The sequence below is a fragment of the Oncorhynchus gorbuscha genome, linkage group LG06 (genome assembly GCF_021184085.1).
Source record: "Oncorhynchus gorbuscha isolate QuinsamMale2020 ecotype Even-year linkage group LG06, OgorEven_v1.0, whole genome shotgun sequence".
NCBI lineage: Eukaryota > Metazoa > Chordata > Actinopteri > Salmoniformes > Salmonidae > Oncorhynchus > Oncorhynchus gorbuscha.
The window spans coordinates 78,560,815-78,586,501 of NC_060178.1; the positions used below are offsets into that span (position 1 = coordinate 78,560,815).

The following is a 25,687-nucleotide window of genomic DNA, read 5'->3' on the forward strand; positions in this document are numbered from 1 at the left end:
GATTTCATATGACTGGGAATACAGATCTGTTGGTCACAGATACCTTAAAAAAGGTAAGGTTGTGGATCAGAAAATCTGTCAGTATCTGGTGTGACCACCATTTGCCCCAAGCAGCACAACATCTCCTTCCCATAGAATTGATCAGGCTGTTGATTGTGGCCTGTGGAATATTGTCCCACCACTCTTCAATGACTGTGCGAAGTTGCTGGATAATGGCGGGAACTGGAACACGCTGTCGTACACATTGGTCCAGAGCATCCTAAACATGCTCAATGGGTGACATGTATGGTGAGTATGTAAGCCATGGAAGAACTAGGATATTTTCGGCTTCCAGGAATTGTGCACAGATCATTGCGACATGGGGCCGTGCATTATCATGCTGAAACATGAGGTGATGGCACGACAATGGGGCCTCAGGTTCTCGTCACGGTATATCTGTGCATTCCAATTGCCATCGATAAAATGCAATTGTGTTCGTTGTCCACAGCTTATGCCTGCCCCTTACCAATAACCCCACCAACACCATGGGGCACTCTGTTCACAACGTTGACATCAGCAAACCGCTCGTCCACACAACGCCATACATGCCGTCTGCCATCTGCCTGGTACAGTTGAAATCCACGTAGAGCACATTTCTCCAGCATGACAGTGGTCATCGAAGGTGAGCATTTGCCCACTTCATTTGGTTACGACGCCGAACTGCAGTCAGGTCAAAAAACTGGTGAGGACGATGAGCACGCACCTGAGGCGGTTTCTGCATAACCCGAATTCTTCGGGTATGCAAACCCACAGTTTCCTCAGCTGTCCGGGTGGCTTGTCTCAGACGACCGTCTCAGATGAAGAAGCTGGATGTGGAGGTCCTGGGCTGGCATGGTTACACATGGTCTGTGGTTGTGAGTCCGGTTGGACGTACTGCCAAATTGTCTAAAACAACGTTGGTAGAGAAGAGAACACTTGTGTCATTAGGTCAATATCCCAAGATGGGGTCAGTGGGTTTCTTATGTGTTGTGTGTCCCAACTGTTCTAATGAGCTTATTTCCTTTATTTTTTTCTTGGAAATTAAGAAGTTATGTAAGACTAAATCAAAGGGTTTGAGTTCAAACAAAACGGAAAGCAGTGCTAGCTTTAGACAGAACAGAAGGAATGCATGGTGAAATGCTTTTGGGACATTTGCCTTTGTTGGTCTGTGTGTTTCACTTAAATGTGTCCCCCTCTAACTCCCACTGGCAACCTTGGCATCTGGGTCCCGTTTCAGGTGAAGAGTAGAGAAATGAACAGTAATGATCATGCTGTTTACTCAGCTTCTTGATATGCCACACCTGTCAGGTGGATTGATTATTTTGGCAAAGAAGAAATGCTCACTAACAGGGATGTAAAGAAATTTGTGCACAACATTTGAGAGAAATAAGCTTTTTGTGTGTATGGAACATTTTGGGGATCTTTTATTTCAGTTCATGATACATGGGACCAACACTTTACATGCTGCATTTATATTTTTGTTCAGTAGAAACATACTGGTTTGAGTACAACAGAAGCCTGTTTCTCACCTTTGTCTGAGTTGTCGTAGCCGATGTGTTTGATCGTGTCTCTGACAACCTTCTGGTAGTCTACATTGGCCCGGGACGTGATCTCTCCACACAGCAGCACCATGCCAGTCTTACACACCGTCTCTACACAGGGTGAAGACAACCATTAACACTTTATAACTGTGTAATAACAACCAATGACACTTATCTTTAGATAAGTGGTATTCTATGTAAGTATGTCTCAAGTGTTGTGTAATTGATTGGTAAGGTATTTTGAACTTGTAGACCTCTACCTTGGGAAACAAATCAACAACAACAACAACAACAAATCATTTTGAGTTCATAGTGGACATAGATAAGTGTAGAATGTACATTAGGTCAATATCCCAATATGGGGTCAGTGGGTTTCTTATGTGTTGTGTGTCCAAACTATTCTAATAAGCTTATTTCCTTGAGTTTTTTCTTGGAAATTAAGAAGTTATGTAAGACAAAATCAAAGGGTTTGAGTTCAAACAAAACAGAAAGCAGTGCTAGCTTTAGACAGAGCAGAAGGAATGCATGGTGAAATTCTTTTGGGACATTTTCCTTTGTTGGTCTGTGTGATTCACTTAAATGTGTCCCCTCACTCACCATGACCCTGTTATTCTGTGTGTTTCCTTTAAATGTGTCCCCCTCTAACTCACCACAGGCAACCTTGGCATCTGGGTCCTGTTTCAGGTGAGCATCCAGGACTGCATCACTGATCTGGTCACATATCTTGTCTGGAAAAGGACAGAAAGATGACAATAATAAATGAAAAGAACAAAGGATACAAAGCAGACACAACTAAAAGAATGAGTCGTTGGAGTGATGCCCGCCACCCGGCACATGGCTTGAATTAAGAAACACCGAAACAAAGTGTATTTGAGCGTGATGCAAATTAATAATATCCTCATGAACAGGATTGTACCCATTGAACTCGTGAAATCTTTAAAAAGTGTCACATTCCTTTTTTGGGGGATAATCCCAAAGTACAAAAGAGCAGTATTTGGCAAGACCTGAAAATGGTTGCCTAGCATTTATCAACAACCAATTTGACAGAGTTTAAAACATTTTAAAAATAATAATTAGCAAATATTTGCACAATCCAGGTGTGCAACGCTCTTAGAGACACCCAGAAAGACTGCCAAAGGTGATTCTTACATGTTTTGACTCAGGGGTGTGATTACTTATGTAAACGAGATATTTCTGTATTTCATTTTCAATACATTTGCAAACATTTCTAAAAACTTTGTCACTTTGTCATTATGGGGTATTGTGTGTAGATGGGTGAGATTTGTTTTAAATTTAGACTGCAAAACAACAAAATGTGGAATAAGTCAAGGGGTAGGAATACTTTGTGAGGGGTAGGAATACTTTGTGAGGGCCCTGTATCCTATGCCTGTTTCAAGCCCTGGTGTACATACAGATGTAGGATCTTAATTTGAACCAGTTTGCTACAGCAGCAAAATAATCCCGCAGCAACAGGAAATGTGAATTATTATGTGGATTAGAACTTTAGAAACCCTTTTAAACTCACAATTTTGGGGGTATTTGTTTTTACACTACAGGTTTGCATTTTCTCAGCAACAAAAGAGCAGTGGTGGGAAAAGTACTCAATTGTCTTACTTGAGTAAAAGTAAAGATACCTTAATAGAAATCGCATCAAGTAAAAGTGAATGTCATGCAGGTGAATGAGGACCCAAAAGCGACTTGGCGAAAACAGAGTCTTTAATCTAGAAAAGTAATTCTACAAACATAAGACATAATTCCACTCGTAATGACGAGAACAGACTGGAGACTCGATCAAGAACTGCAGGTTGCCTCGGGAAGGCACTTGAACCTAGCAGACTCAGACACCTGCTCTCCACGCAGCATCTGAGGGAAACACGACACGACAGGGCGATACACAGACACAGCACGGTGAACAATAGACAAGGATCCGACAGGACAGGAACGGAAAACAAGGGAAGAAATAGGGACTCTAATCAGGGGAAAAGATAAGGAACAGGTGTGGGAAGACTAAATGATTGATTAGGGGAATAGGAACAGCTGGGAGCAGGAACGGAACGATAGAGAGAAGAGAGAGAGGAAGGGAGAGAGAAAAAGGGGAACGAACCTAAAAAGACCAGCAGGGGGAAAATGAACAGAGGAAAAGCAAAATGACAAGACAATCTAAGACAAAACATGACAGTACCCCCCCACTCACCGAGCGCCTCCTGGCGCACTCGAGGAGGAATCCTGGCGGCAACGGAGGAAATCATCAATCAGTGAACGGTCCAGCACGTCCCGAGACGGAACCCAACTCCTCTCCTCAGGACCGTAACCCTCCCAATCCACTAAGTATTGGTGACCCCGTCCCGAGAACGCATGTCCATGATCCTACGTACCTTGTAAATAGGTGCGCTCTCGACAAGGACGGGAGGGGGAGGGAAGACGAACGGGGTGCGAAGAAAGGGCTTGACACAGGAGACATGGAAGACAGGATGGACGCGACGAAGATGTCGCGGAAGAAGCAGTCGCACAGCGACAGGATTGACGACCTGGGAGACACGGAACGGACCAATGAACCGCGGAGTCAACTTACGAGAAGCTGTCGTAAGAGGAAGGTTGCGAGTGGAAAGCCACACTCTCTGGCCGCAACAATACCTAGGACTCTTAATCCTGCGTTTATTGGCGGCTCTCACAGTCTGTGCCCTGTAACGGCAAAGTGCAGACCTCACCCTCCTCCAGGTGCGCTCACAACGTTGGACAAACGCTTGAGCGGAGGGAACGCTGGACTCGGCAAGCTGGGATGAGAACAGAGGAGGCTGGTAACCCAGACTACTCTGAAACAGAGATAACCCGGTAGCAGACGAAGGAAGCGAGTTGTGAGCGTATTCTGCCCAGGGAGCTGTTCTGCCCAAGACGCAGGGTTTCTGAAAGAAAGGCTGCGTAGTATGCGACCAATCGTCTGATTGGCCCGCTCTGCTTGACCGTTAGACTGGGGATGAAACCCGGAAGAGAGACTGACGGACGCACCAATCAAACGACAGAACTCCCTCCAAAACTGTGACGTGAATTGCGGGCCTCTGTCTGAAACGGCGTCTAACGGGAGGCCATGAATTCTGAACACATTCTCGATGATGATTTGTGCCGTCTCCTTAGCGGAAGGAAGTTTAGCGAGGGGAATGAAATGTGCCGCCTTAGAGAACCTATCGACAACCGTAAGAATCACAGTCTTCCCCGCAGACAAAGGCAGACCGGTAATGAAGTCTAGGGCGATGTGAGACCATGGTCGAGAAGGAATGGGGAGCGGTCTGAGACGACCGGCAGGAGGAGAGTTACCCGACTTAGTCTGCGCGCAGTCCGAACAAGCAGCCACGAAACGGCGCGTGTCACGCTCCTGAGTCGGCCACCAAAAGCGCTGGCGAATAGACGCAAGAGTGCCTCGAACACCGGGATGACCAGCTAACTTGGCAGAGTGAGCCCACTGAAGAACAGCCAGACGAGTGGAAACAGGAACGAAAAGGAGGTTACTAGGACAAGCGCGGCGACGCAGTGTGCGTGAGTGCTTGCTTAACCTGTCTTTCAATTCCCCAGACTGTCAACCCGACAACACGCCCATAAGGAAGAATCCCCTCGGGATCAGTAGAAGCCACAGAAGAACTAAACAGACGGGATAAGGCATCAGGCTTGGTGTTTTTGCTACCCGGACGGTAAGAAATCACAAACTCGAAACGAGCTAAAAACAACGCCCAACGAGCTTGACGGGCATTAAGTCGTTTGGCAGAACGGATGTACTCAAGGTTCTTATGGTCTGTCCAAACGACAAAAGGAACGGTCGCCCCCTCCAACCACTGTCGCCATTCGCCTAGGGCTAAGCGGATGGCGAGCAGTTCGCGGTTACCCACATCATAGTTGCGTTCAGATGGCGACAGGCGATGAGAAAAATAAGCGCAAGGATGAACCTTATCGTCAGACTGGAAGCGCTGGGATAGAATGCCTCCCACGCCTACCTCTGAAGGCGTCAACCTCGACAATGAATTGTCTAGTGACGTCAGGAGTAACGAGGATAGGAGCGGACGTAAAACGTTCTTTTAGAAGATCAAAAGCTCCCTGGGCGGAACCGGACCACTTAAAACACGTCTTGACAGAAGTAAGAGCTGTGAGAGGGGCAGCAACTTGACCGAAATTACGAATGAAACGCCGATAGAAATTAGCGAAACCTAAAAAGCGCTGCAACTCGACACGTGACCTTGGAACGGGCCAATCACTGACAGCTTGGACCTTAGCGGAATCCATCTGAATGCCTTCAGCGGAAATAACGGAACCGAGAAAAGTAACGGAGGAGACATGAAAAGAGCACTTCTCAGCCTTCACGTAGAGACAATTCTCTAAAAGGCGCTGTAGAACACGTCGAACGTGCTGAACATGACTCTCGAGTGACGGTGAAAAAATCAGGATATCGTCAAGATAGACAAAAACAAAGATGTTCAGCATGTCTCTCAGAACATCATTAACTAATGCCTGAAAAACAGCTGGCGCATTGGCGAGACCAAACGGCAGAACCCGGTACTCAAAATGCCCTAACGGAGTGTTAAACGCCGTTTTCCACTCGTCCCCCTCTCTGATGCGCACGAGATGGTAAGCGTTACGAAGGTCCAACTTAGTAAAGCACCTGGCTCCCTGCAGAATCTCGAAGGCTGATGACATAAGGGGAAGCGGATAACGATTCTTAACCGTTATGTCATTCAGCCCTCGATAATCCACGCAGGGGCGCAGAGTACCGTCCTTTTTCTTAACAAAAAGAACCCCGCCCGGCCGGAGAGGAAGAAGGCACTATGGTACCGGCGTCAAGAGACACAGATAAATAATCCTCGAGAGCCTTACGTTCGGGAGCCGACAGAGAGTATAGTCTACCCCGAGGAGGAGTGGTCCCCGGAAGGAGATCAATACTACAATCATACGACCGGTGAGGAGGAAGGGAGTTGGCTCGGGACCGACTGAAGACCGTGCGCAGATCATGATATTCCTCCGGCACTCCTGTCAAATCGCCAGGTTCCTCCTGAGAAGTGGGGACAGAAGAAATGGGAGGGATGGCAGACATTAAACACTTCACATGACAAGAAACGTTCCAGGATAGGATAGAATTACTAGACCAATTAATAGAAGGATTATGACATACTAGCCAGGGATGACCCAAAACAACAGGTGTAAAAGGTGAACGAAAAATCAAAAAAGAAATAGTCTCACTGTGGTTACCAGATACTGTGAGAGTTAAAGGTAGTGTCTCAAATCTGATACTGGGAAGATGACTACCATCTAAGGCAAACATGGGCGTAGGCTTGTCTAACTGTCTGAAAGGAATGTCATGTTTCCGAGCCCATGCTTCGTCCATGAAACAACCCTCAGCCCCCGAGTCAATCAAGGCACTGCATGTAGCACCCGAACCGGTCCAGCGTAGATGGACCGACATAGTAGTACAGGATCTAGATGAAGAGACCTGAGTAGTAGCGCTCACCAGTAGCCCTCCGCTTACTGATGAGCTCTGGCCTTTACTGGACATGAATTGACAAAATGTCCATCAAATCCGCAATAGAGGCACAGGCGGTTGGTGATCCTCCGTTCCCTCTCCTTAGTCGAGATGCGAATACCTCCCAGCTGCATGGGCTCAGTCTCTGAGCCAGAGGAGGGAGATGGTTGCGATGCGGAGCAGGGAAACACCGTTGACGCGAGCTCTCTTCCACGAACTTGGTGACGAAGATCTACCCGTCGTTCTATGCGGATGGCGAGAGCAATCAAAGAGTCCACACTGGCGGGAACCTCCCGAGAGAGAATCTCATCTTTGACCACTGCGTGGAGTCCCTCCAGAAAACGAGCGAGCAGCGCCGGCTCGTTCCAGTCACTAGAGGCAGCAAGAGTGCGAAACTCTATAGAGTAATCCGTTATGGATCGATCACCTTGGCATAGGGAAGCCAGGGCCCTAGAAGCCTCCCTACCAAAAACTGAACGGTCAAAAACCCGAATCATCTCCTCCTTAAAGTTCTGGTAATTGTTTGAACAATCAGCCCTTGCCTCCCAGATAGCTGTGCCCCACTCTCGAGCCCGGCCAGTAAGGAGTGAAATGACGTAAGCAACCCGAGCTCTCTCGCTAGAGTATGTGTTGGGTTGGAGAGAGAACACAATATCACACTGGGTGAGAAAGGAGCGGCACTCCGTGGGCTGCCCGGAGTAGCAAGGTGGGTTATTAACCCTAGGTTCCGGAGGCTCGGCAGGCCAGGAAGTAACAGGTGGCACGAGACGAAGACTCTGGAACTGTCCAGAGAGGTCGGAAACCTGAGCGGCCAGGTTCTCCACGGCATGGCGAGCAGCAGACAATTCCTGCTCGTGTCTGCCGAGCATGGCTCCTTGGATCTCGACGGCAGTGTTACGAACGTCTGTAGTCGCTGGGTCCATTCTTTGGTCGGATCCTTCTGTCATGCAGGTGAATGAGGACCCAAAAGCGACTTGGCGAAAACAGAGTCTTTAATCCAGAAAAGTAATTCTACAAACATAAGACATAATTCCACTCGTAATGACGAGAACAGACTGGAGACTCGATCAAGAACTGCAGGTTGCCTCGGGAAGGCACTTGAACCTAGCAGACTCAGACACCTGCTCTCCACGCAGCATCTGAGGGAAACACGACACGACAGGGCGATACACAGACACAGCACGGTGAACAATAGACAAGGATCCGACAGGACAGGAACGGAAAACAAGGGAAGAAATAGGGACTCTAATCAGGGGAAAAGATAAGGAACAGGTGTGGGAAGACTAAATGATTGATTAGGGGAATAGGAACAGCTGGGAGCAGGAACGGAACGATAGAGAGAAGAGAGAGAGGAAGGGAGAGAGAAAAAGGGGAACGAACCTAAAAAGACCAGCAGGGGGAAAATGAACAGAGGAAAAGCAAAATGACAAGACAATCTAAGACAAAACATGACAGTGAAAGTCACCCAGTAAAGTGTGTGACGGTTGGAGTCATTAAAACTTGTTTTTAAACCACTCCACCAATGTATTGTTTAACAAACTACAGTTTGGGCAAGTTCGTTAGGACATCTACTTTGTGCATGACACAAGTCATTTTTCCAACAATTGTTTACAGACAGATTATTTCACTCATAATTCACTGTATCACAATTCCAGTGGGTCAGAAGTTTACATACACTAAGTTGACTGTGCCTTTAAGCAGCTTCGAAAATTCCAGAAAATGATGTCATGGCTTTAGAAGCTTCTGATAGGCTAATTGACATCATTTGAGTCAATTGGAGGTGTACCTGTGGATGTATTTCAAGTCCTACCTTCAACTCAGTGCCTCTCTGCTTGACATCATGGGAAAATCAAAAGAAATCAGCCAAGACCTCAGAAGAAAATTGTAGACCTCCACAAGTCTGGTTCATTCTTGGGAGCAATTTCCAAATGCCTGAAGGTACCACGTTCATCTGTACAAACAATTGTACGCAAGTATAAACACCATGGGACCACTCAGCTGTCATACCACTCAGGAAGGAGACGCGTTCTGTCTCCTAGAGATTAACGTACTTTGGTGCAAAAAGTGCAAATCAATTCCAGAACAACAGCAAAGGACCTCGTGAAGATTCTGGAGGAAACAGGTACAAAATTATCTTTATCCACAGTAAAACGAGTCCTATGTCGACATAACCTGAAAGGCCGCTCAGAAAGGAAGAAGCCACTGCTCCAAAACCGTCTACAATTTTTTTTTCCGAGGGGACAAAGATCATACATTTTGGAGAAATGTCCTCTGGTCTGATGAAACAAAAATATAACTTTTTGGCCATAATGACCATCGTTATGTTAGGAAGAAAAAGGGGGAGGCTTGTAAGCCGAAGAACACCATCCCAACCGTGAAGCACCTGGGTGGCAGCATCATGTTGTGGGGGTGCTTTACAAATAGATGGCATCATGAGGGGGAAAATTGTGTGGATATATTGAAGCAACATCTCAAGACATCAGTCAGGTAGTTAAAGCTTGGTCGCAAATGGGTCTTCCAAATGGACAATGACCCCAAGCATACTTCCAAAGTTGTGGCAAAATGGCTTAAGGACAACAAATTCAAGGTATTGGAGTGGCCATCACAAAGCCCTGACCTCAATCCCACAGAACATTTGTGGGCAGAACTGAGAAAGTGTGTGTGAGCAAGGAGGCCTACAAACCTGACTCAGTTACACCAGCTCTGTCAGGAGGAAGGGGCCAAAATTCACCCAACTTATTGTAGGAAGCTTGTGGAAGGCTACCCGAAACGTTTGACCCAAGTTAAACAATTTAAAGGCAATATAGAAATACCAATACACTACACTGTTACATACTGTTAACTACAGAAGAGTATTAGGGCCAAGTGAAGAGAGAAAACAACGGCGATGGGTGGTGATACTTGGATACTTTGTTTTCGCCCTGGCTCCCTGTTGCTGTGTGCGCCACCATTGAAATGCATGATGTTAGATGACCTGGTGAAACTATACTTTAGAATTGGCTTTAGTAACAAGGAAATCCGATCTCTTTTAGCACATAATAACCATATTATTATAAGTAGGCCTATTTGGACCTGGAAGAAGTTGTGCCACAGATTATTTTCAGAAGGAGGAACGACACAGACTCAGGTGAGGTATTTCATAGAATTCTGTGTGGTTACCTATATTAACCCTCCCACAAACACCTTTGCGTAAAACCCCTGCTTCATTGTTTATTCATGAATTATTGCCACATTATTCTCAAAATATTGACACTTTTTTAAAGTACTATCATGCATAAAAAAGTCCTGTAACTACCACATCCCATTTTTTCCTATTCACCCAAAGAGGGCAGAATAGGTTTAAGCATTTTTTATTGGACGTGGTTGGAGTTAACATGGTTGGAGGGGGCGGAGTGTACGGGACCCCAGACCGTTGATTGCTTTAGCAGAATGAACATTTTAAAATAAGAGCCAATCAAACTGCAACATTATACCCCCCCCCCTAAAAATAAACACACAAACACCACAACTTATCAAACTTAATTGATTTACTGATTTCTGTGGAACAGTGTGTGCAATGTACTGTGTGTCACTATCGGCCCACCGCTGTGCTTGTATTGGTGGGACATCAGACTGTTTGTGTGAATGTGTGTGTGTGCATGCTGGCAATAGTGTACTGTGGGAGCATACGTCACTCTCTCTCTTCCTTTCTCTCAGCAATGCAACTCTACACCAGACCTCTACTCAATATCCCCCATCAGGGAGAGAGAGACAGAGAGAGAGAGACAGAGTGAGAAAAAGAGAGAGCCATGGGGTAGGTCTATCAATGGAATACCATCCATATGCTCTCATAGTAAATGTGTAAATGTGTCTGCCAGGAGCACAGACAGATTAACTACCTCCAGGGTCTTATAGTGGCTGACTAGATACTATCTTTGAGTCATAGAGCACCATTACGCTGTGTTTCTACATCAGCACGGTAATCAGTTTTTGAGCAAATTTAGACATTTAGTTAAATTCTTTCCCCAAAAATGTATATAAAATATATTTTATATTTCATACTATATACCAGGGGTATTCAGATCTACGCTATCTACGCTACGACAGGGGTGTCAAACTCATTCCGCAGAGTGTCTTAGGTTTTAGTTTAAATTAAGACATAGACAACCATGTGAGGGGAGTCCCTTACTAACTAGTGACTTTAATTCATTAATCAAGTACAAGGGTGGAGCGAAAACCCTCAGACACTCGGCCCTCCATGGAATTAGTTTGACACGAGGTCCAAACTACTGCTGGTTTTTCTGTCCTTCCTGATATTTAATTGCACCCGTCTAAATCAGTCCCTGATTAAAGGGGAAGTATGAAAAAAGTACTGGAACTGGCTTTAATATTCAGATTTGAATATGAGGGCTATACACACTTGAACTATGATTGTGTCAAACTGTAGCCATGCAACTAATATATAATGTGCATTATCAACATTGAGTAACTATTCACACTTCATCTGACAGGCACAGATGTAGGTTCTCATTGAGCATGTTGCTATAGCTCTGGGGCCACGGCTAGAAAAAAATTGTGTGTACTGGTAAAGAGCATGTAAAGAGCAAGTAAAATGGAACCAGGAGAAGACTCACCTGGATGTCCCTCTCCGACAGACTCCGAAGTGAACATGAAGGACTCATCATCCAGCAGAGTGTCACTCATTTTGACACAGGCAGGTGCTCAGAACCACTCAAAAACACAGAGAAGTTTCCTTCAACAGCAGCCAAATAGATCCGATGAGAGGTTTATATTCCTGCTCGAGATGGTAGAAAGAGAGGGTTGCAGCTGTGCGGTCAATTGACTGTCTGTCTATCCAGATCTCTTTCCAGAACTCCTGGACTATCTATACATGGTCCTATATATGGCTAAGAGAAAACACACACACACATCATGTGGTGAACCCATGGGACAGACCATTCCAGGGGGGAGTTGTTGATGGAGGGGATTTAAAATGTAGTCAAGTCCCAATTAAACCCTTGTTCTTTCAACAATCCTGAATGGTGGTAGGAATCTACAACTTCTGTCATCCACGGGGTGCTGCTGGAGTCCAGATACCCTTGTTGGGCTGTAGAAAGCAAACTATCACTCCCCTCTATTCTCCGGGTTGGTTAGCTCTCCATTAGGATTGAGCTTGGGCTGTGTAAAGGTATGAAGAGAGAGAAAGAGAGAGGCTTTTATATATGACAATCTACCTTGCTAACTACCTTTCCTCAACTACTTTGGTTTGGCAATATAACTTGGTGTTTAAAAAACACATTTTATTTATAGGAAAATAGATGGAGAGAATTGAACAATATAAACATTTCTATAGTTGATGTTAGGGCTGAATATTTTCCCAGTATTTTACAAATGTTCCATCCTGGGAATAAATCACTTATGACCGAGTATTTCCCACCAAAGCTGGATGTGTCATTCAAAAGCATTATAAAGCATATAAATATGTCTGGATTTGATTAGCAATTTGCATACCTGATGCTACCTGAGCCATATATTAAATAGCCTACATTTTATGAGCCCTACATTAATGACATTTAATGAGTCCAAGCCCAAATGATTGTGCTGTTATCCAATGTACAGTACGAGTCAAAAGCTTGGACACACATTCGGGTTTTTCTTTATTTGACTATTTTCTACATTGTAGAATTATAGGGAAGACATCAAAACTATGAAATAACTCATATAGAATCATGTAGTAACCAAAAAAGTGTTAACAAATCAAAATATAATTTAGATTTGAGATTCTTCAAGGTAGCCACCCTTTGCCTTGATGACAGCTTTGCACACTCTTGGAATTCTCGTTCAATGATAAAGCAGAAGAGAACATGTGATTCTGGTGCAGTATAGGCTACATAATTTGATTTTAATTTTGAAACATAATAGTGCCTATTTGTATAATTAGTATAGCTGACACATTCATAATATTTCCCCTAATGTTATTAGCCTACCTCTTCTTTTTCTCTCTATTGTTGCTTCATTCCTTTGTCACGAACCGGCTCAAAGCCCGTAACAAAAGGGAGACAACGTGGAGATAAGGAGTAACAAAACATATATTTATTAAGTAAAGTAAACTAAGTACAATATACAATGGTGTGTGTAATCAGTAATCAGTAGTGTAAGTGAGTGTTTTGCATGCATGAATGTGATAATGCAGGGTGTTGAAAGGTGCCAAAACAAACAACCAAAAACCACCAAGATACACAACAAAATCTATAAAGGTGTCTGCATGGAGAGAGTCTCCTCCACGAATGGGGAAGTGGTGTATTTATCCTGGGACACACCGGGTCCAGGTGTTTCCCATGTAGCTGACGACCCTCCAAACTCCGCCCACCGGCATCCTAACAAGGAAACAAGAATAAAGAGAGAATACGGCAGACAGAGTGCGAGGGTCGTCACACCTTCATCACTTTAAAAAGTTACATGAAATACGTTTTGTTGTCCTTATCTTCATCATTCTAATGACGTCCTTGAATAATATGGGACTAGAATTAGATGCAGAAGACTTTCACTTCTCTTCATGAAGATTGAATGGTTATGGGTCTGAATAAATAACTGCTATAGCCTACTTCCATCACATGTTCACTCTTCTTTCAAACTACCCATGAGCTCTATTGGCTGCTGTATTTAACATCCAGCAAAAAAAGAGCTTGCGTCCCTGTTTGAATAGTCTGTTAGTATAAGACATGCCCCCCAAAATAATGCCCAGCAAGCTATTCTCGTCTAGCTTTTCCTGCATGGGACTCCAAGAGCTAAGGAGTGGTTTTTTTCTGAGAGGCCAACAGAGCACAGGTGCTTGCGTGTTGCGCAAGAGACAGAGGCCTTAATTTAGAAGCTTTTTATGCATAACCCATCATTCATTTGCTAAATATAAGGCTAATACTGTATTGAATGTATTGTAAGTGTTAGGCTAGGACATCCATAGGGCTATATATCAATCTAGAACAGTGTAATCTATTTTGGATGCAATTTGAATGGAGTTGATGGAGAGAGAGAGAAAGACTGTGAGAGAGCGCTCACACGTGCAATGGTTTAAAGCAAGGATATTCTTGTGACAGACTGTTTTAAAACTATTTTAAAAATTACAATCTTTACAATTAACAAGGTGACCCCCAAAAGCCAGATTGAGATGGCTAAATTAGAGGCGCATTCGGTCTTCATATTACTGTAGCATAGGCTAGGCTGCAACAAATATGGGTCTACCTGTCACAAGAAAAAAGTTACCATGATGAGATGATAGGTCTACATGCATTGTGAATTGCGGTCCATACTGAGATGGGCTGTCTGTCCCTACCCTGAGTGTTGATTCATCATGCAGAGGCTGTAGAGAAACCAGATGATTTAGACACCACATATAACTTAACGATTCCATTTCATGGTGATGCTGTTCATATAAATAAGTCATTATAATTGACCGGTTTCTCGCAGTTATTTATCCCAGGAAAAGGGAATGCTTTTGGGAGGTAAATCCCGGTAAATTTCGGTAACGGGTTCTCGCCATTCATGCAATGCTTCAAGTGTTTGGGCTACATTGTGCAATACATTTTCTAGTAGTGGCTAGGTACAAACACACAGTCACAATCATTATAATGAATGTCGGACCAAGGCGCATTATACGTAGAGTTCCACATGTTTATTCAATGAAACTCACAAAACAATAAACAGCAAACAAAACGTGCAGCAAACACAGTGCTCCCAGGCAACTACACAAAAACAAGATCCCACAAAACACAGTGGGGGAAATGGCTGCCTAAATATGATCCCCAATCAGAGACAATGATAAACAGCTGTCTCTGATTGGGAACCATAACAGGCCAACATAGACTTACAATAACCTAGATAACCCACCCTAGTCACACCCCGACCTAACCACCAAAGAGAATAAAAGTCTCTCTATGTTCAGGGCGTGACACACACACACACACACACACACACACACACACACACACACACACACACACACACACACACACACACACACACACACACACACACACACACACACACACACACACACACACACACACACACACACACACACACACACACACACAGGTCAACCAACCACATACAGGTTTTTTCAATCTTTTTGGTGCTATTTTCACAAGTATGTGGTGAATTTTCAAAAAACTTAGTACAAAACGCCAAAATAGTTACTCTTATGACGAGGAATCATCATTTTCAAAACATTTTGATTGTGCATTTATTTTGTTTGAAGACATCTTTCACCACACAACCATTGATCCAAAATATAAGTTTAATGTGAAATATAGAAAGAGGATTGATTTGATCACCAAAACACAACATAATGATATCTTCTCAATTTAGTTATTTGAACAACCAGTTACAGTTTTTTAAATTGCTTTGGTAATATTTTCACAAGTATGTGGTAAAATTTCACAACTTATAGTACAAAACTCAAAGCAGATAATCAAAAGGCTGTTTTAATGCATTTTCAAATAACTACAACATACAAAATCACACAGTAACCTTTTCACCAAACCTAATCAGTGTTTCATCTTGGTTCCCACACTTTTTATAGTGCCGTAACCCTTCAAACATTCAACCTCCAGCTGCGTACCCCCTCTTGCACCAGGGCAGCGCACTTTCATGGAAACTTTAAGCTCGTCTCAATAAAGAAAACATGTAATTATTTTGCCCCTTGATAACCAGCGCACTTCTGTATGTTTTAAAAGCGTTACATGGTCGTTGCCCATATCATTGCATAGTGTAGAAAATACATGAGAGTTCAGGGGCCTTGCTTTAACAAAGTTAACAATTTTCACTGTAGTGTCCAAAACGTCTTTCAAGCTGTCAGGCATTCTCTTGGCGGCAAGAGCCTCTCAGTAGATCTTGCAGTGTACCCAAGTGGCAACTGCTTGCACACGCATTACCACTCCACTATGTCTCCCTGTCTCCCCATCAGTACAGATACCAACACATGTTGACCACGAAAGTCCATTTGATGTCACAAAGCTGTCCATGTCACGACTTCCGCCGAAGTCGACTCCTCTCCTTGTTTGGGCGGCGTTTGGCGTCGATGTCACCGGCTTTCTAGCCATCGCCGCTCCATTTGTCATGTATCCATTTGTTTTGTCTTGGTTTTCATTCCTCAATCAATTCATATGTATTTATTCCTCTGTTCCCCATCATGTCTTTGTGTAGGATTGTTTGTGTTATGTGTATTTTGATATTGTGGATATTGTTACGCACATTACTTTTTGTCTATATTCTGTGTTTTGGGCACATTTTATGTTATTTTGTGCTGTCATTGCCTGTCCCAGACACTCGGTAGCTCACCATATAAGACTCTTCTAGCCCCTTCTTATTAATGGTATATGTTGCTTTTATACATGTCTTACTACTCGAAAGTTGCCTTAATTCTCACTCAAAAAACTCCTGTGGCTTATTTTTCAAATGGACATGTTTTGTTTCTAAATGTCTGAGCAAGAGTAAAGGTTTCATCGAGTTGTGAGATAGTACTTTTGCACATATAACACACTGTGGCTGAGGAAAGGCACTACTCCCAATATAAGTGAACCCCAAATCAATGTAGTTCTCATCATATTTGCACCTCTTCAATGGTCCAACGTCCCTGTCTGTTGTTCGGTGCTTTCCCGGGTAAGGGGGCAGTAGCTCTTCAGCTGCATCAGATTCACAACTGTCAGTGTCCATGCTAGCTGGCCTAACAATAAATGTAGAATTACTGATGCTAGCATTGGATGTGCTCGTGGAAGCAGAACAATTTGTGTCGTCGACAGGTGCAGGATTAGTACTGCTGGTAGTAGCAGTGCTACCAGTAGAGTCTCTATGGACACGAGCCTTACTTTTTTAACCATTTATCCATTTTCAGGCAAAAGGAATGAGCAGCAGCTACGTTTGGCTACATACAGACCATTCTCCTGAGAGAGAGGAACGGTTCATGTGATTGGATGTTAATTATTTGACTAGGCTACCTGTATTTGACATTGTGTTGTTATGTCGCTGAACACGAGATGGTTTAATCTGATTTTTGGCAGTGAAACGAGGCTACTCAGGCGAGAAAAAAACCTCACCCAAATGCATAGCACTGTTTGAAAATGTGAAGAAAAAAAACTATAATAATATATATTGTCTCTCATGAGTTTCACAAAATTGTACCAAATTAATCAGTTCGTAGCTGGATTCTTCACCGATCTTTTATGCCTTCTCCAGAACATAAATGTTGTTCGGATCTCAAGTTCTGTGACAGGCCCCAAAGAGGGCAACGTCATGACACCACAATTGGTCACCGTATAAAAGGGTTTGTGTGAACACTTGTAATTTCTTTCAACATGGATAAACAGCAAGGGTGAGGAAGAAATCAATGAGCTAGTAGACAAAGGGCCTGTCAGAGAGGTGGGCATTGGCCCTATCAAAGAGGTCAAAGAGGTGGGGATCGGCCCCATCAAAGAGGTAAAATATGTGGGCATGGGCCCTGTCAAAAAGGTGGGCTTGGGTCCTGTCAAAGAGGTCAAAGAGGTGGGCTTGGGCCACATCAAAGACATGGACATCAGAGAGAGGGAGGCAAACGACAGAGAACTGTTGTGTCTTATGAAGTCTGGGATATCGTCTGGGATATTGTCGTTGACCACGTGGTAAACAGAGGCTTTACCATGGCAGAGGTTAACAGATTAGTTCACCCCAATCTGAAAAAATGAACAGTCATTTCGATCATATGAAGATTTCGCCAAGTGAATCGGTAAGTCTGCAGGATATGCACTACGCTTTATCGTTACATTTACAGTAAATTACATATTCTAATGCATGTTAATTAATTCTTACAGCATGATCTATTGACAGTATTCTCTGGTATATCCTCAGAATTGACAGAAGATCCCATGGTGGTTGTAGTTGCCATGTGCTGACCTGCCTGCAGGAGAGGGTAGTGGTGGAGGCCAGGACTGACATACGGCTGTCTGAAATATAGCAGGCCATTGAGGAGAACGATGACACCTTTGCCAATGTGGCATCCATCAGCCTACAAATAATCGCCCTGCCTTTTGAAGAGACACCAGGTATTTATAAAACATATTTACCTTGTGCCTTTTGAGAGAAACAGTGACCGGGTCAAACAACTGCGGGTCAAGTGTGTTTAGGTACATTACTATTATAATGTATTTGTCATGCCTGCTCCCTCTCCCAGGCGCCAGGCTCCCAAGCATTACGCACACCTGCCACCCTCATTACGCACACCTGCCTTCACCCGTCACGCGCATCAGCAATTATTGGACTCACCTGGACTCAATCACCTGTGTCATTACTGCTTCACTGTATCTGTCTGTTCCCATGCTCTGTTCCTGGCTTCAGGATTAATTGTCGTATGTTGTTGTGCTACCCGAGTGCTGACGCTGTTCCTGTCTTGTTCCATGTCTGTTCCTTATTAAATGTTGACTCCACGTACCTGCTTCTCTACTCCAGCGTCAGCCCTTAAGGTATTACTGTTACTATAGGATGCACATGCAACTTCACAATATCATATAGGAGCTATACGGTAAAAGTAACTAACCAAAATATATATTTAGAGGGTGATAGTGCTTGATGCTGCTGTGAACCATGACATTAATTCAGTATATCTTCGTTGATGAAGCTTCAACCTGGCCAAAACTCAACACAGTGGGCAACCGTACAAATGCCTGGACAACGTGGGGGAAACATCTCCATGTGCGCAGCGATCTCTGAAGATGGTTTGGTAGGATGTAGGCCATTACTTGCATACTACAAAACTGAACACCTCATTGTGTTTCTCAATGAAATTGAGCAAGCTTGTCAAGTGAAGGGGTCACCCATTTCATTGTGTGGGACAATGTCAGGTTCCACCATGCAGAGTGGTTCAGGCATGGTTTTGGGCCCACCCCCAATTAGTGACCCTATACCTTCCCCCATACACTCCTTTCCTCAACCCAATTGAGGAATGTTTTTCAGCATGGTGGAAGGTGTACAATCACCATCCCCATGAGATTGCCACCACCTGCCCATGGATGAGGCATGCGACAACATCAATGCAGACCCATGTCAAGTTTGGATTCGCCATGCCAAAAGGTTTTTCCCGCTTTGCGTGTGTCACATCCTGACCATAGAAAACCTTTATTTTCTATGGTAGAGTAGGTCAGGGCGTGACTAGGAGTTTAGTCTAGTTTATATTTTCCATGTGGGGTTCTAGTTTGTTTTTTCTATGTTGGTGTTTTGGTATGATTCCCAATTAGAGGCAGCTAGCTATCATTGTCTCTAATTGGGAATCATACCAAAACACCAACATAGAAAAAACAAACTAGAACCCCACATGGAAAATATAAACTAGACTAAACTCCTAGTCACGTCCACGCTCCTAGTCACGCCCTACTCTACCATAGAGTAGAGGCTTTCGAAGACCTTAGATAGGCAGGATGGATATAGGACTGTAAGAGTTTGGGTCCAGGGTGTCTCCCCCTTTGAAGAGGGGGATGACTGCGGCAGCTTTCCAATCCTTGGGGATCTCAGACGATATGAAAGAGAGGTTGAACAGGCTGGTAATAGGGGTTGCGACAATGGCAGCGGATAGTTTCAGAAATAGAGGGTCCAGATTGTCAAGCCCAGCTGATTTGTACGGATCCAGGTTTTGTAGCTCTTTCAGAACATCTGCTATCTGGATTTGGGTAAAGGAGAACCTGGAGAGGCTTGGGCGAGTAGCTGCGGGGGGGGGGGGTAGCTGTTGGCCGAGGTTGGAGTAGCCAGGAGGAAGGCATGGCCAGCCGTTGAGAAATGCTTGTTGAAGTTTTCGATAATCATGGATTTATCGGTGGTGACCATGTTACCTATAATGGTTAAATGTGTAGTAGAGGCTGTGGGGGTAATGAGTGCTGTGATTATCTAACACCTCCTCCTCTTACCTTATTGTAATACTTCACCACAGGTGTTCGACCGTAACTGCGAACCTGTTGTGTCCAACCTGTCTCCGGATCGACTATGGCATCATTTATAGCATGTTATAGCAGCAAATAAACACATTCACCTTCATTTGATAGTAAAGGATAAATGTTGCAACCACAATTTTTTGGTAGGCCTTTGTCATAATTCTGGTGACAAGAAGGGATCAACGGCTGACACGTGATTGAAGTGAGAACCCTACAGATCTAGGTCCAGTTTATCCCACCCGCAGTCCTTAACGTAACCATTAAACACTTCTTACCCCAGATCAGGGTTCTAGGAAACTAGCTACTCTTGAACACACACACACACACACACACACACACACACACACACACACACACACACACACACACACACACACACACACACACACACACACACACACACACACACACACACACACACACACACACACACACACCTATCCTCGGCCCAAACCAATTAGCTTCAGAACCAGAACCGGTCCAGTTCAATGACACACAGTGCCTGCCCAACACCTCAACTGACCCCTGGAGGAGGACACCACAGTTTTGTTTGGCCACAAATACATGTCTGTGTGTTCTTTCCTATGAAATTATTTACAGTATAGTACATTGTGCACTCTGTCCCACAGAAATCAGGGAGAGTTGCATTTTTGTGTGTGTGTGTGTGTGTGTGTGTGTGTGTGTGTGTGTGTGTGTGTGTGTGTGTGTGTGTGTGTGTGTGTGTGTGTGTGTGTGTGTGTGTGTGTGTGTGTGTGTGTGTGTGTGTGTGTGTGCATACCATATGTGTTGTGTGCTGCATGCCAGAGTGTGTGTAAGTGTGTGCCCTCACGGACAAACCATTAAAGACAGACAGTGAGAGATGTGGTTTAGCAGCAACCTGTCTCCACAAAACCAAGGTTAATTTCTGGTTGTGTAGAAAGATAACGTCTATCGATCACTGGGGTGACCACGTGTCATATAACATGTTAAAGAAGGTCACGGCACTGCAATTGAAAATAGATCAATTATAATCCGAACAGTTGCCAAAGCGGAATTTATCTTCTGGTGAATAAGACACATACTATATGGATTAGGGATGTTTAAATGATGATAATGATTGTGAGTTTAAAGTGGAACTGTGACACTAAGGAGATATGGCTTTGTAGCACTTTATAATAACGCCACGTAATAACACATTTATAACAATTTATTAATTATTTATTCATCATTACTCACACATTTGTATATGTTAGTAACCTAGTTATTCACACATTTATACACAACTTTTAAATATTTTATAATTATTCATACAATTTTCAATATAGGTCTTTATAAATAATTTACTAATCATTAGTTTGTATTTTTGTGTGGCCTCATCTAAAGTTTGGGCTATTTATACTTTATAAATACTTTATACATTTTTTGAGGGACCAGTGTAATTTCTCACAAAAAGATAGACATGCCATTGGTAGAAATTCCAGCAGTACCTGGTGCTCATTAAGGCCTCAAAATATCCGCTAGTACATATCAATGCTTGAAGAATAAGCACACAATACAGAGGATGTTTAAGAAAATACCGTAATATTGACATTTTATTACAAACCAGTCACACTATTGTAATAGTGTGGTGTGTAACTTCAGACACACTCTATGCTGAGTAAAATAATGTTCTAAGCCTGAAAATGCTAACATAACTGTTTCTTGGCAGTGACTTTTCGGCCAAAACCAAAGTGTGGAATGCTGTCACTCCTTAGAGCAGTCTGATCTCAGTTAACACAGTAAATTCTGGGTCCATTCGAGGTTAGAAATGGGGAGGTCGGGTTTGCGAAGTCTCCACCTTCGCAAAGAAAACTCTGAGCCAACCTTCCTCAAATCCTTGCTTATTGTTTAAGCATTGATATGTCCCAGGGGCCATCTTGAGACCTGCTGGAATGTCTACTAATTGCATGTCCATTTTCTGGCGAGAAATTACACTGGTCTCTCAAAACAATAATAAAGTATTTATAAAATAAAATAGCACACACTTTGAATGAGGCCACACAAAAATACTTAACTAATGATTAGTAAATGGTATATAAGGACCTATATTATGATGCATAAATGATGAATAATCCATTATAAATGCTTTATTACATGGAGTTATTATAAAGTGCTATATATGAAGGTAATAGTCATGTTGAGGATGAAAGCACAAAGAATCATCACAATCATTCAAAAATGGTTTGTGTTATATAGGAGGTGAGGACATCAACCACAACAATACAACAAACCTAGACAGTATAGGAGGTAACTCCTATCCCCATGCTGTCACGTTCTGACCATAGTTCTGTGAGTTGGGGTGGGCAGTCTATGTTTGTTTTTCTATGTTGGTTTTTGTGTTCAGCCTAGTATGGTTCTCAATCAGAGGCAGGTGTCGTTAGATGTCTCTGATTGAGAATCATACTTAGGTAGCCTGGGTTTCACTTTTGGTTTGTGGGTGTTTGTTTCCGTGTGAGTGTTTGGGCCACATGGTACTGTTTCGGTTTTGGAAATTTCACATTTATTATTTTGTTCCAGTGTTCAGTTGTGTTTTTGAATAAATCAATATGGACACTTACCACGCTGCGTTTTGGTCCGATCCTTACTCCTCGTCAGACAAAGAGGAGGAAATCCGTTACACATGCAGTGTTTACATGCACCCGTTGTTTCCAGGTCTGAGGGGTTACTTACTCATGGACGGTGGGTTATTAAATACCTCCTCGCTGACTCAGTGCAACAGTGGATAAACAGTGGATAAAGACAAGTCAAAGATCACAAGCACATGAACTTTAACCGGCACAGAGCCACGGGGGCCCTCCGAAGACAAACTCAGACACAGTTATACAGATGACTATTAGGGTTATACAGGAGGATCTAACAGAGTGGGGCATAGCTCACATTCATACTGTATACATGAAACCTTTGGTAACATAAATTAACATAAGTTTCTGAGATGGGAGAAACTTCCAGAAGGACAACCATCTCTGCAGCACTTCACCAATCAGGCTTTTATGGTAGAGTGGCCAGACTGAAGACACTCCTCAGTAAAAGGCACATTCAAGGGAAATGGTAGCTACTTTAAAGAATCTCAAATATAAAATATATTTTTATTTGTTTAACACTTTTTTGGTTACTACATGATTTCATATGTGTTATTTCATAGTTTTGATGTCTTCACTATTATTCTACAATGTAGAAAATAGTCTAAATAAAGAAAAACCCTTGAATGAGTAGGTGTGTCTAAACTTTTGACTGGTACTGTACAGTAAATGTGATATACGTTTTTATAAATGTGCAAAAAATTCTGTAAACCTGTTTTCACTTTGTCATTGTGTGGCATTGTGTGTAGATTGATGAGTAAAAAAACTATTTAATCCATTTGAGAATAAGACTGTAAAGTAACAAAATGTGGAAAAAGTCAGAATACTTTCCGATTGCACTGTATATATCTGCCATACTCTCAGAGAAATAAGTAGTTCTGCTAGATTTTACACAGTCAAATATAACAAAGAACTAAAAAAAATATGATGAAATGTACAAATTATACCTTTGTGACATCAATATTTAATTGTATATTTTTATTATTATTCATTTGACAGTTTAGTTATTTAGCAGATACTCTTATCCTGAGCGACTTACAGTCAGTGCATTCATTTTAAGATATCAAGGTGAGACAACCACATATCACAGTCAAATATACAGGATAGGAACATTCCATTCCAGCTAAACGGTGGTTATATAGCTTTTTGCAACAACAAAAATGAACGTTTTGTATTAAATATCTGAGAATAGTCATATTTGACACACACATAAAGGTACCCACTGTCATTTCTGATGAAAAAATTATTATTATCAGAAGTGATTACTAATTCCCAGACCTTTATAAAGAGTTATCTGGCATAGTGTGTTTTATGTGAGCCAAAGACAGAGATTATTTATTAAATTTTTTGCCTTTATTTATTAGAAATTTTGCAGGATGAAGTCTCTTGAGATGCACCATGTTGTTTTCAAGAGTATGTAACCAGATAAGTTATTGAGGACACATAACAACCTGACTTAGCATGTGTAGGGGGTTTCCATGGACTGTGTAATGTTCTTTGGTGGCAGAGGTGTGTTCATTTTTTCTTTCTTTCCCAATTCCAAATCGACACCTAGCCATGACCCATAGCTATATGGTACAAGTTCCACGTTTCAGACGGCAACGAGGAGCTAGTGCCATTTGCTTAAAGCTTTTTGCTTATAGCGCAGTGGTAGTGGTAAAGGGTAGGAGCGAAGAGTCAATTTAGGATTGGCTGAACGTCAGACCTTAAACTTGAACGAACAGGATGAGAGAAGCGAGTTGGAGTTGGGTTGCGTGTGAGGTTGCTAACAGCTGTTTGTCTTTCTGCAGGTTCAAGGTTGTGCTGCCTGGGATGCCCCGCTCACAGCCCCAGCCTCAACCTCAGCCCTGGGTGTTTGTTAGTTTGGGAACTAGTAAATAAAAAAGAGCCACGCACTCTAGGAGCTCAGATGCAAAAAACAATATTTGAAATGTTTGGGGACTAGTACTATCCAGAGTCCAGAGCCTGGCCATGGCAGGTAGATCTACATTTTTACATTTTAGTAATTTAGCAGACACTCTTATCCAGAACGACTTACAATTAGTGCATTTATCTTAAGACAGCTGGGCGAGATACCACATACCACTGTTGTAGCAAGCACATTTTCCCTCAATAAAGTAGTTAGCAGAGTCTGTGGTAGTATGATTAATATGAGATAGTCTTTCAAGAGTTAGGGTTTCTGTCATTTTCGGAACATGGACAAGGACTCTGCTGTCTTAGCTTCAGGGGGAAGCTGGTTCAACCATTGGGGTGCCAGGACAGAGAAAAGCTTTGACTGAGCTGAGCGGGAGCTGACCACACATCAGGGTGGGACAGTCAAGAGACCAGAGGTGGCAGAACAGAGTGCTCGGGTTGGGGTGTATAGGGTTTGAGCATAGCCTGAAGGGAGGGAGGGGCAGTCCCCCTTGCTGCTCCGTAGGCAAGCACCATGACCTTTTAGTGGTCTAGTCGGACCCATGGTAGTCCCTTGTCGTGGCTGAATCAGAATTAGTTAGGTAACATTGATAAATAAGATGTTTTATCAATGTTTATAAGTATGCTTATGTGGAAAAAGTTACTTGAGCCCCAGAGGGGAAAGGTCAGGCTTGTCTTCATATGTGAACGTGTCTTTTAAACAATGTGAAGGGATTATTGAGGGGGAACCAATTATCTCTTGGCTCCACAATGTATGTGTGCTAGTCACTCCCTACTTTTCCCATTTGGGGGAAGAGTATGCCAGTGTCTGGAACCATTGTATGTCCCCTCTGATGTTAACCTAGTATATGATCTAAGAGGCTCACTGTCTTATCTGATCTTGTCCAGGAGGAGGTGTATTTGAGATGGGAGTATCTAGAATTGACTATTGATACTGTATATGCCATTGGATGAGGTAATGGTTTGGTATTATGTTGTACCAAGAACGAGATAAGAACTTCATTTAGGAGACCAAACTGGACGATAATTTATAGCTAATGCTATCTGGCCATGGGGTACTCCTCTTTCAAGTAAAAGGCACTTTGTGAAGTTCCTATTATCTGTGGTTTGTCATGTCGACTAGGGGTGGATCTTTGCTATAAAAGATCTCAGTTGCCATTTTGTTAACACTCTCAGATAATTAATTTATAG

The 25,687-nt window shown here is 43.1% G+C and overlaps 1 protein-coding gene across 2 annotated transcripts in view; it reads right to left on the reverse strand.

The window, feature by feature from the left end:
* The window catches only part of LOC124038374 (S-adenosylmethionine synthase-like), a 28,849-nt gene extending 16,924 nt beyond the window's left edge, over window positions 1-11,925 (reverse strand). The window contains exons 1-3 of one of the 2 annotated variants that reach the window (XM_046354185.1): window positions 11,673-11,924; window positions 2,210-2,287; window positions 1,548-1,670 (exon numbers count right to left, since the gene is read on the reverse strand). In XM_046354185.1, coding sequence (XP_046210141.1) covers window positions 1,548-1,670; window positions 2,210-2,287; window positions 11,673-11,742 — 271 coding nt within the window. In that variant the 5' untranslated portion in view covers window positions 11,743-11,924. Of the gene's footprint in view, window positions 1-1,547; window positions 1,671-2,209; window positions 2,288-11,672 lie in introns of both variants that reach the window. The other variant, XM_046354186.1, reaches the window with a different exon arrangement.
* Window positions 11,926-25,687: the final 13,762 nt, after the last annotated feature.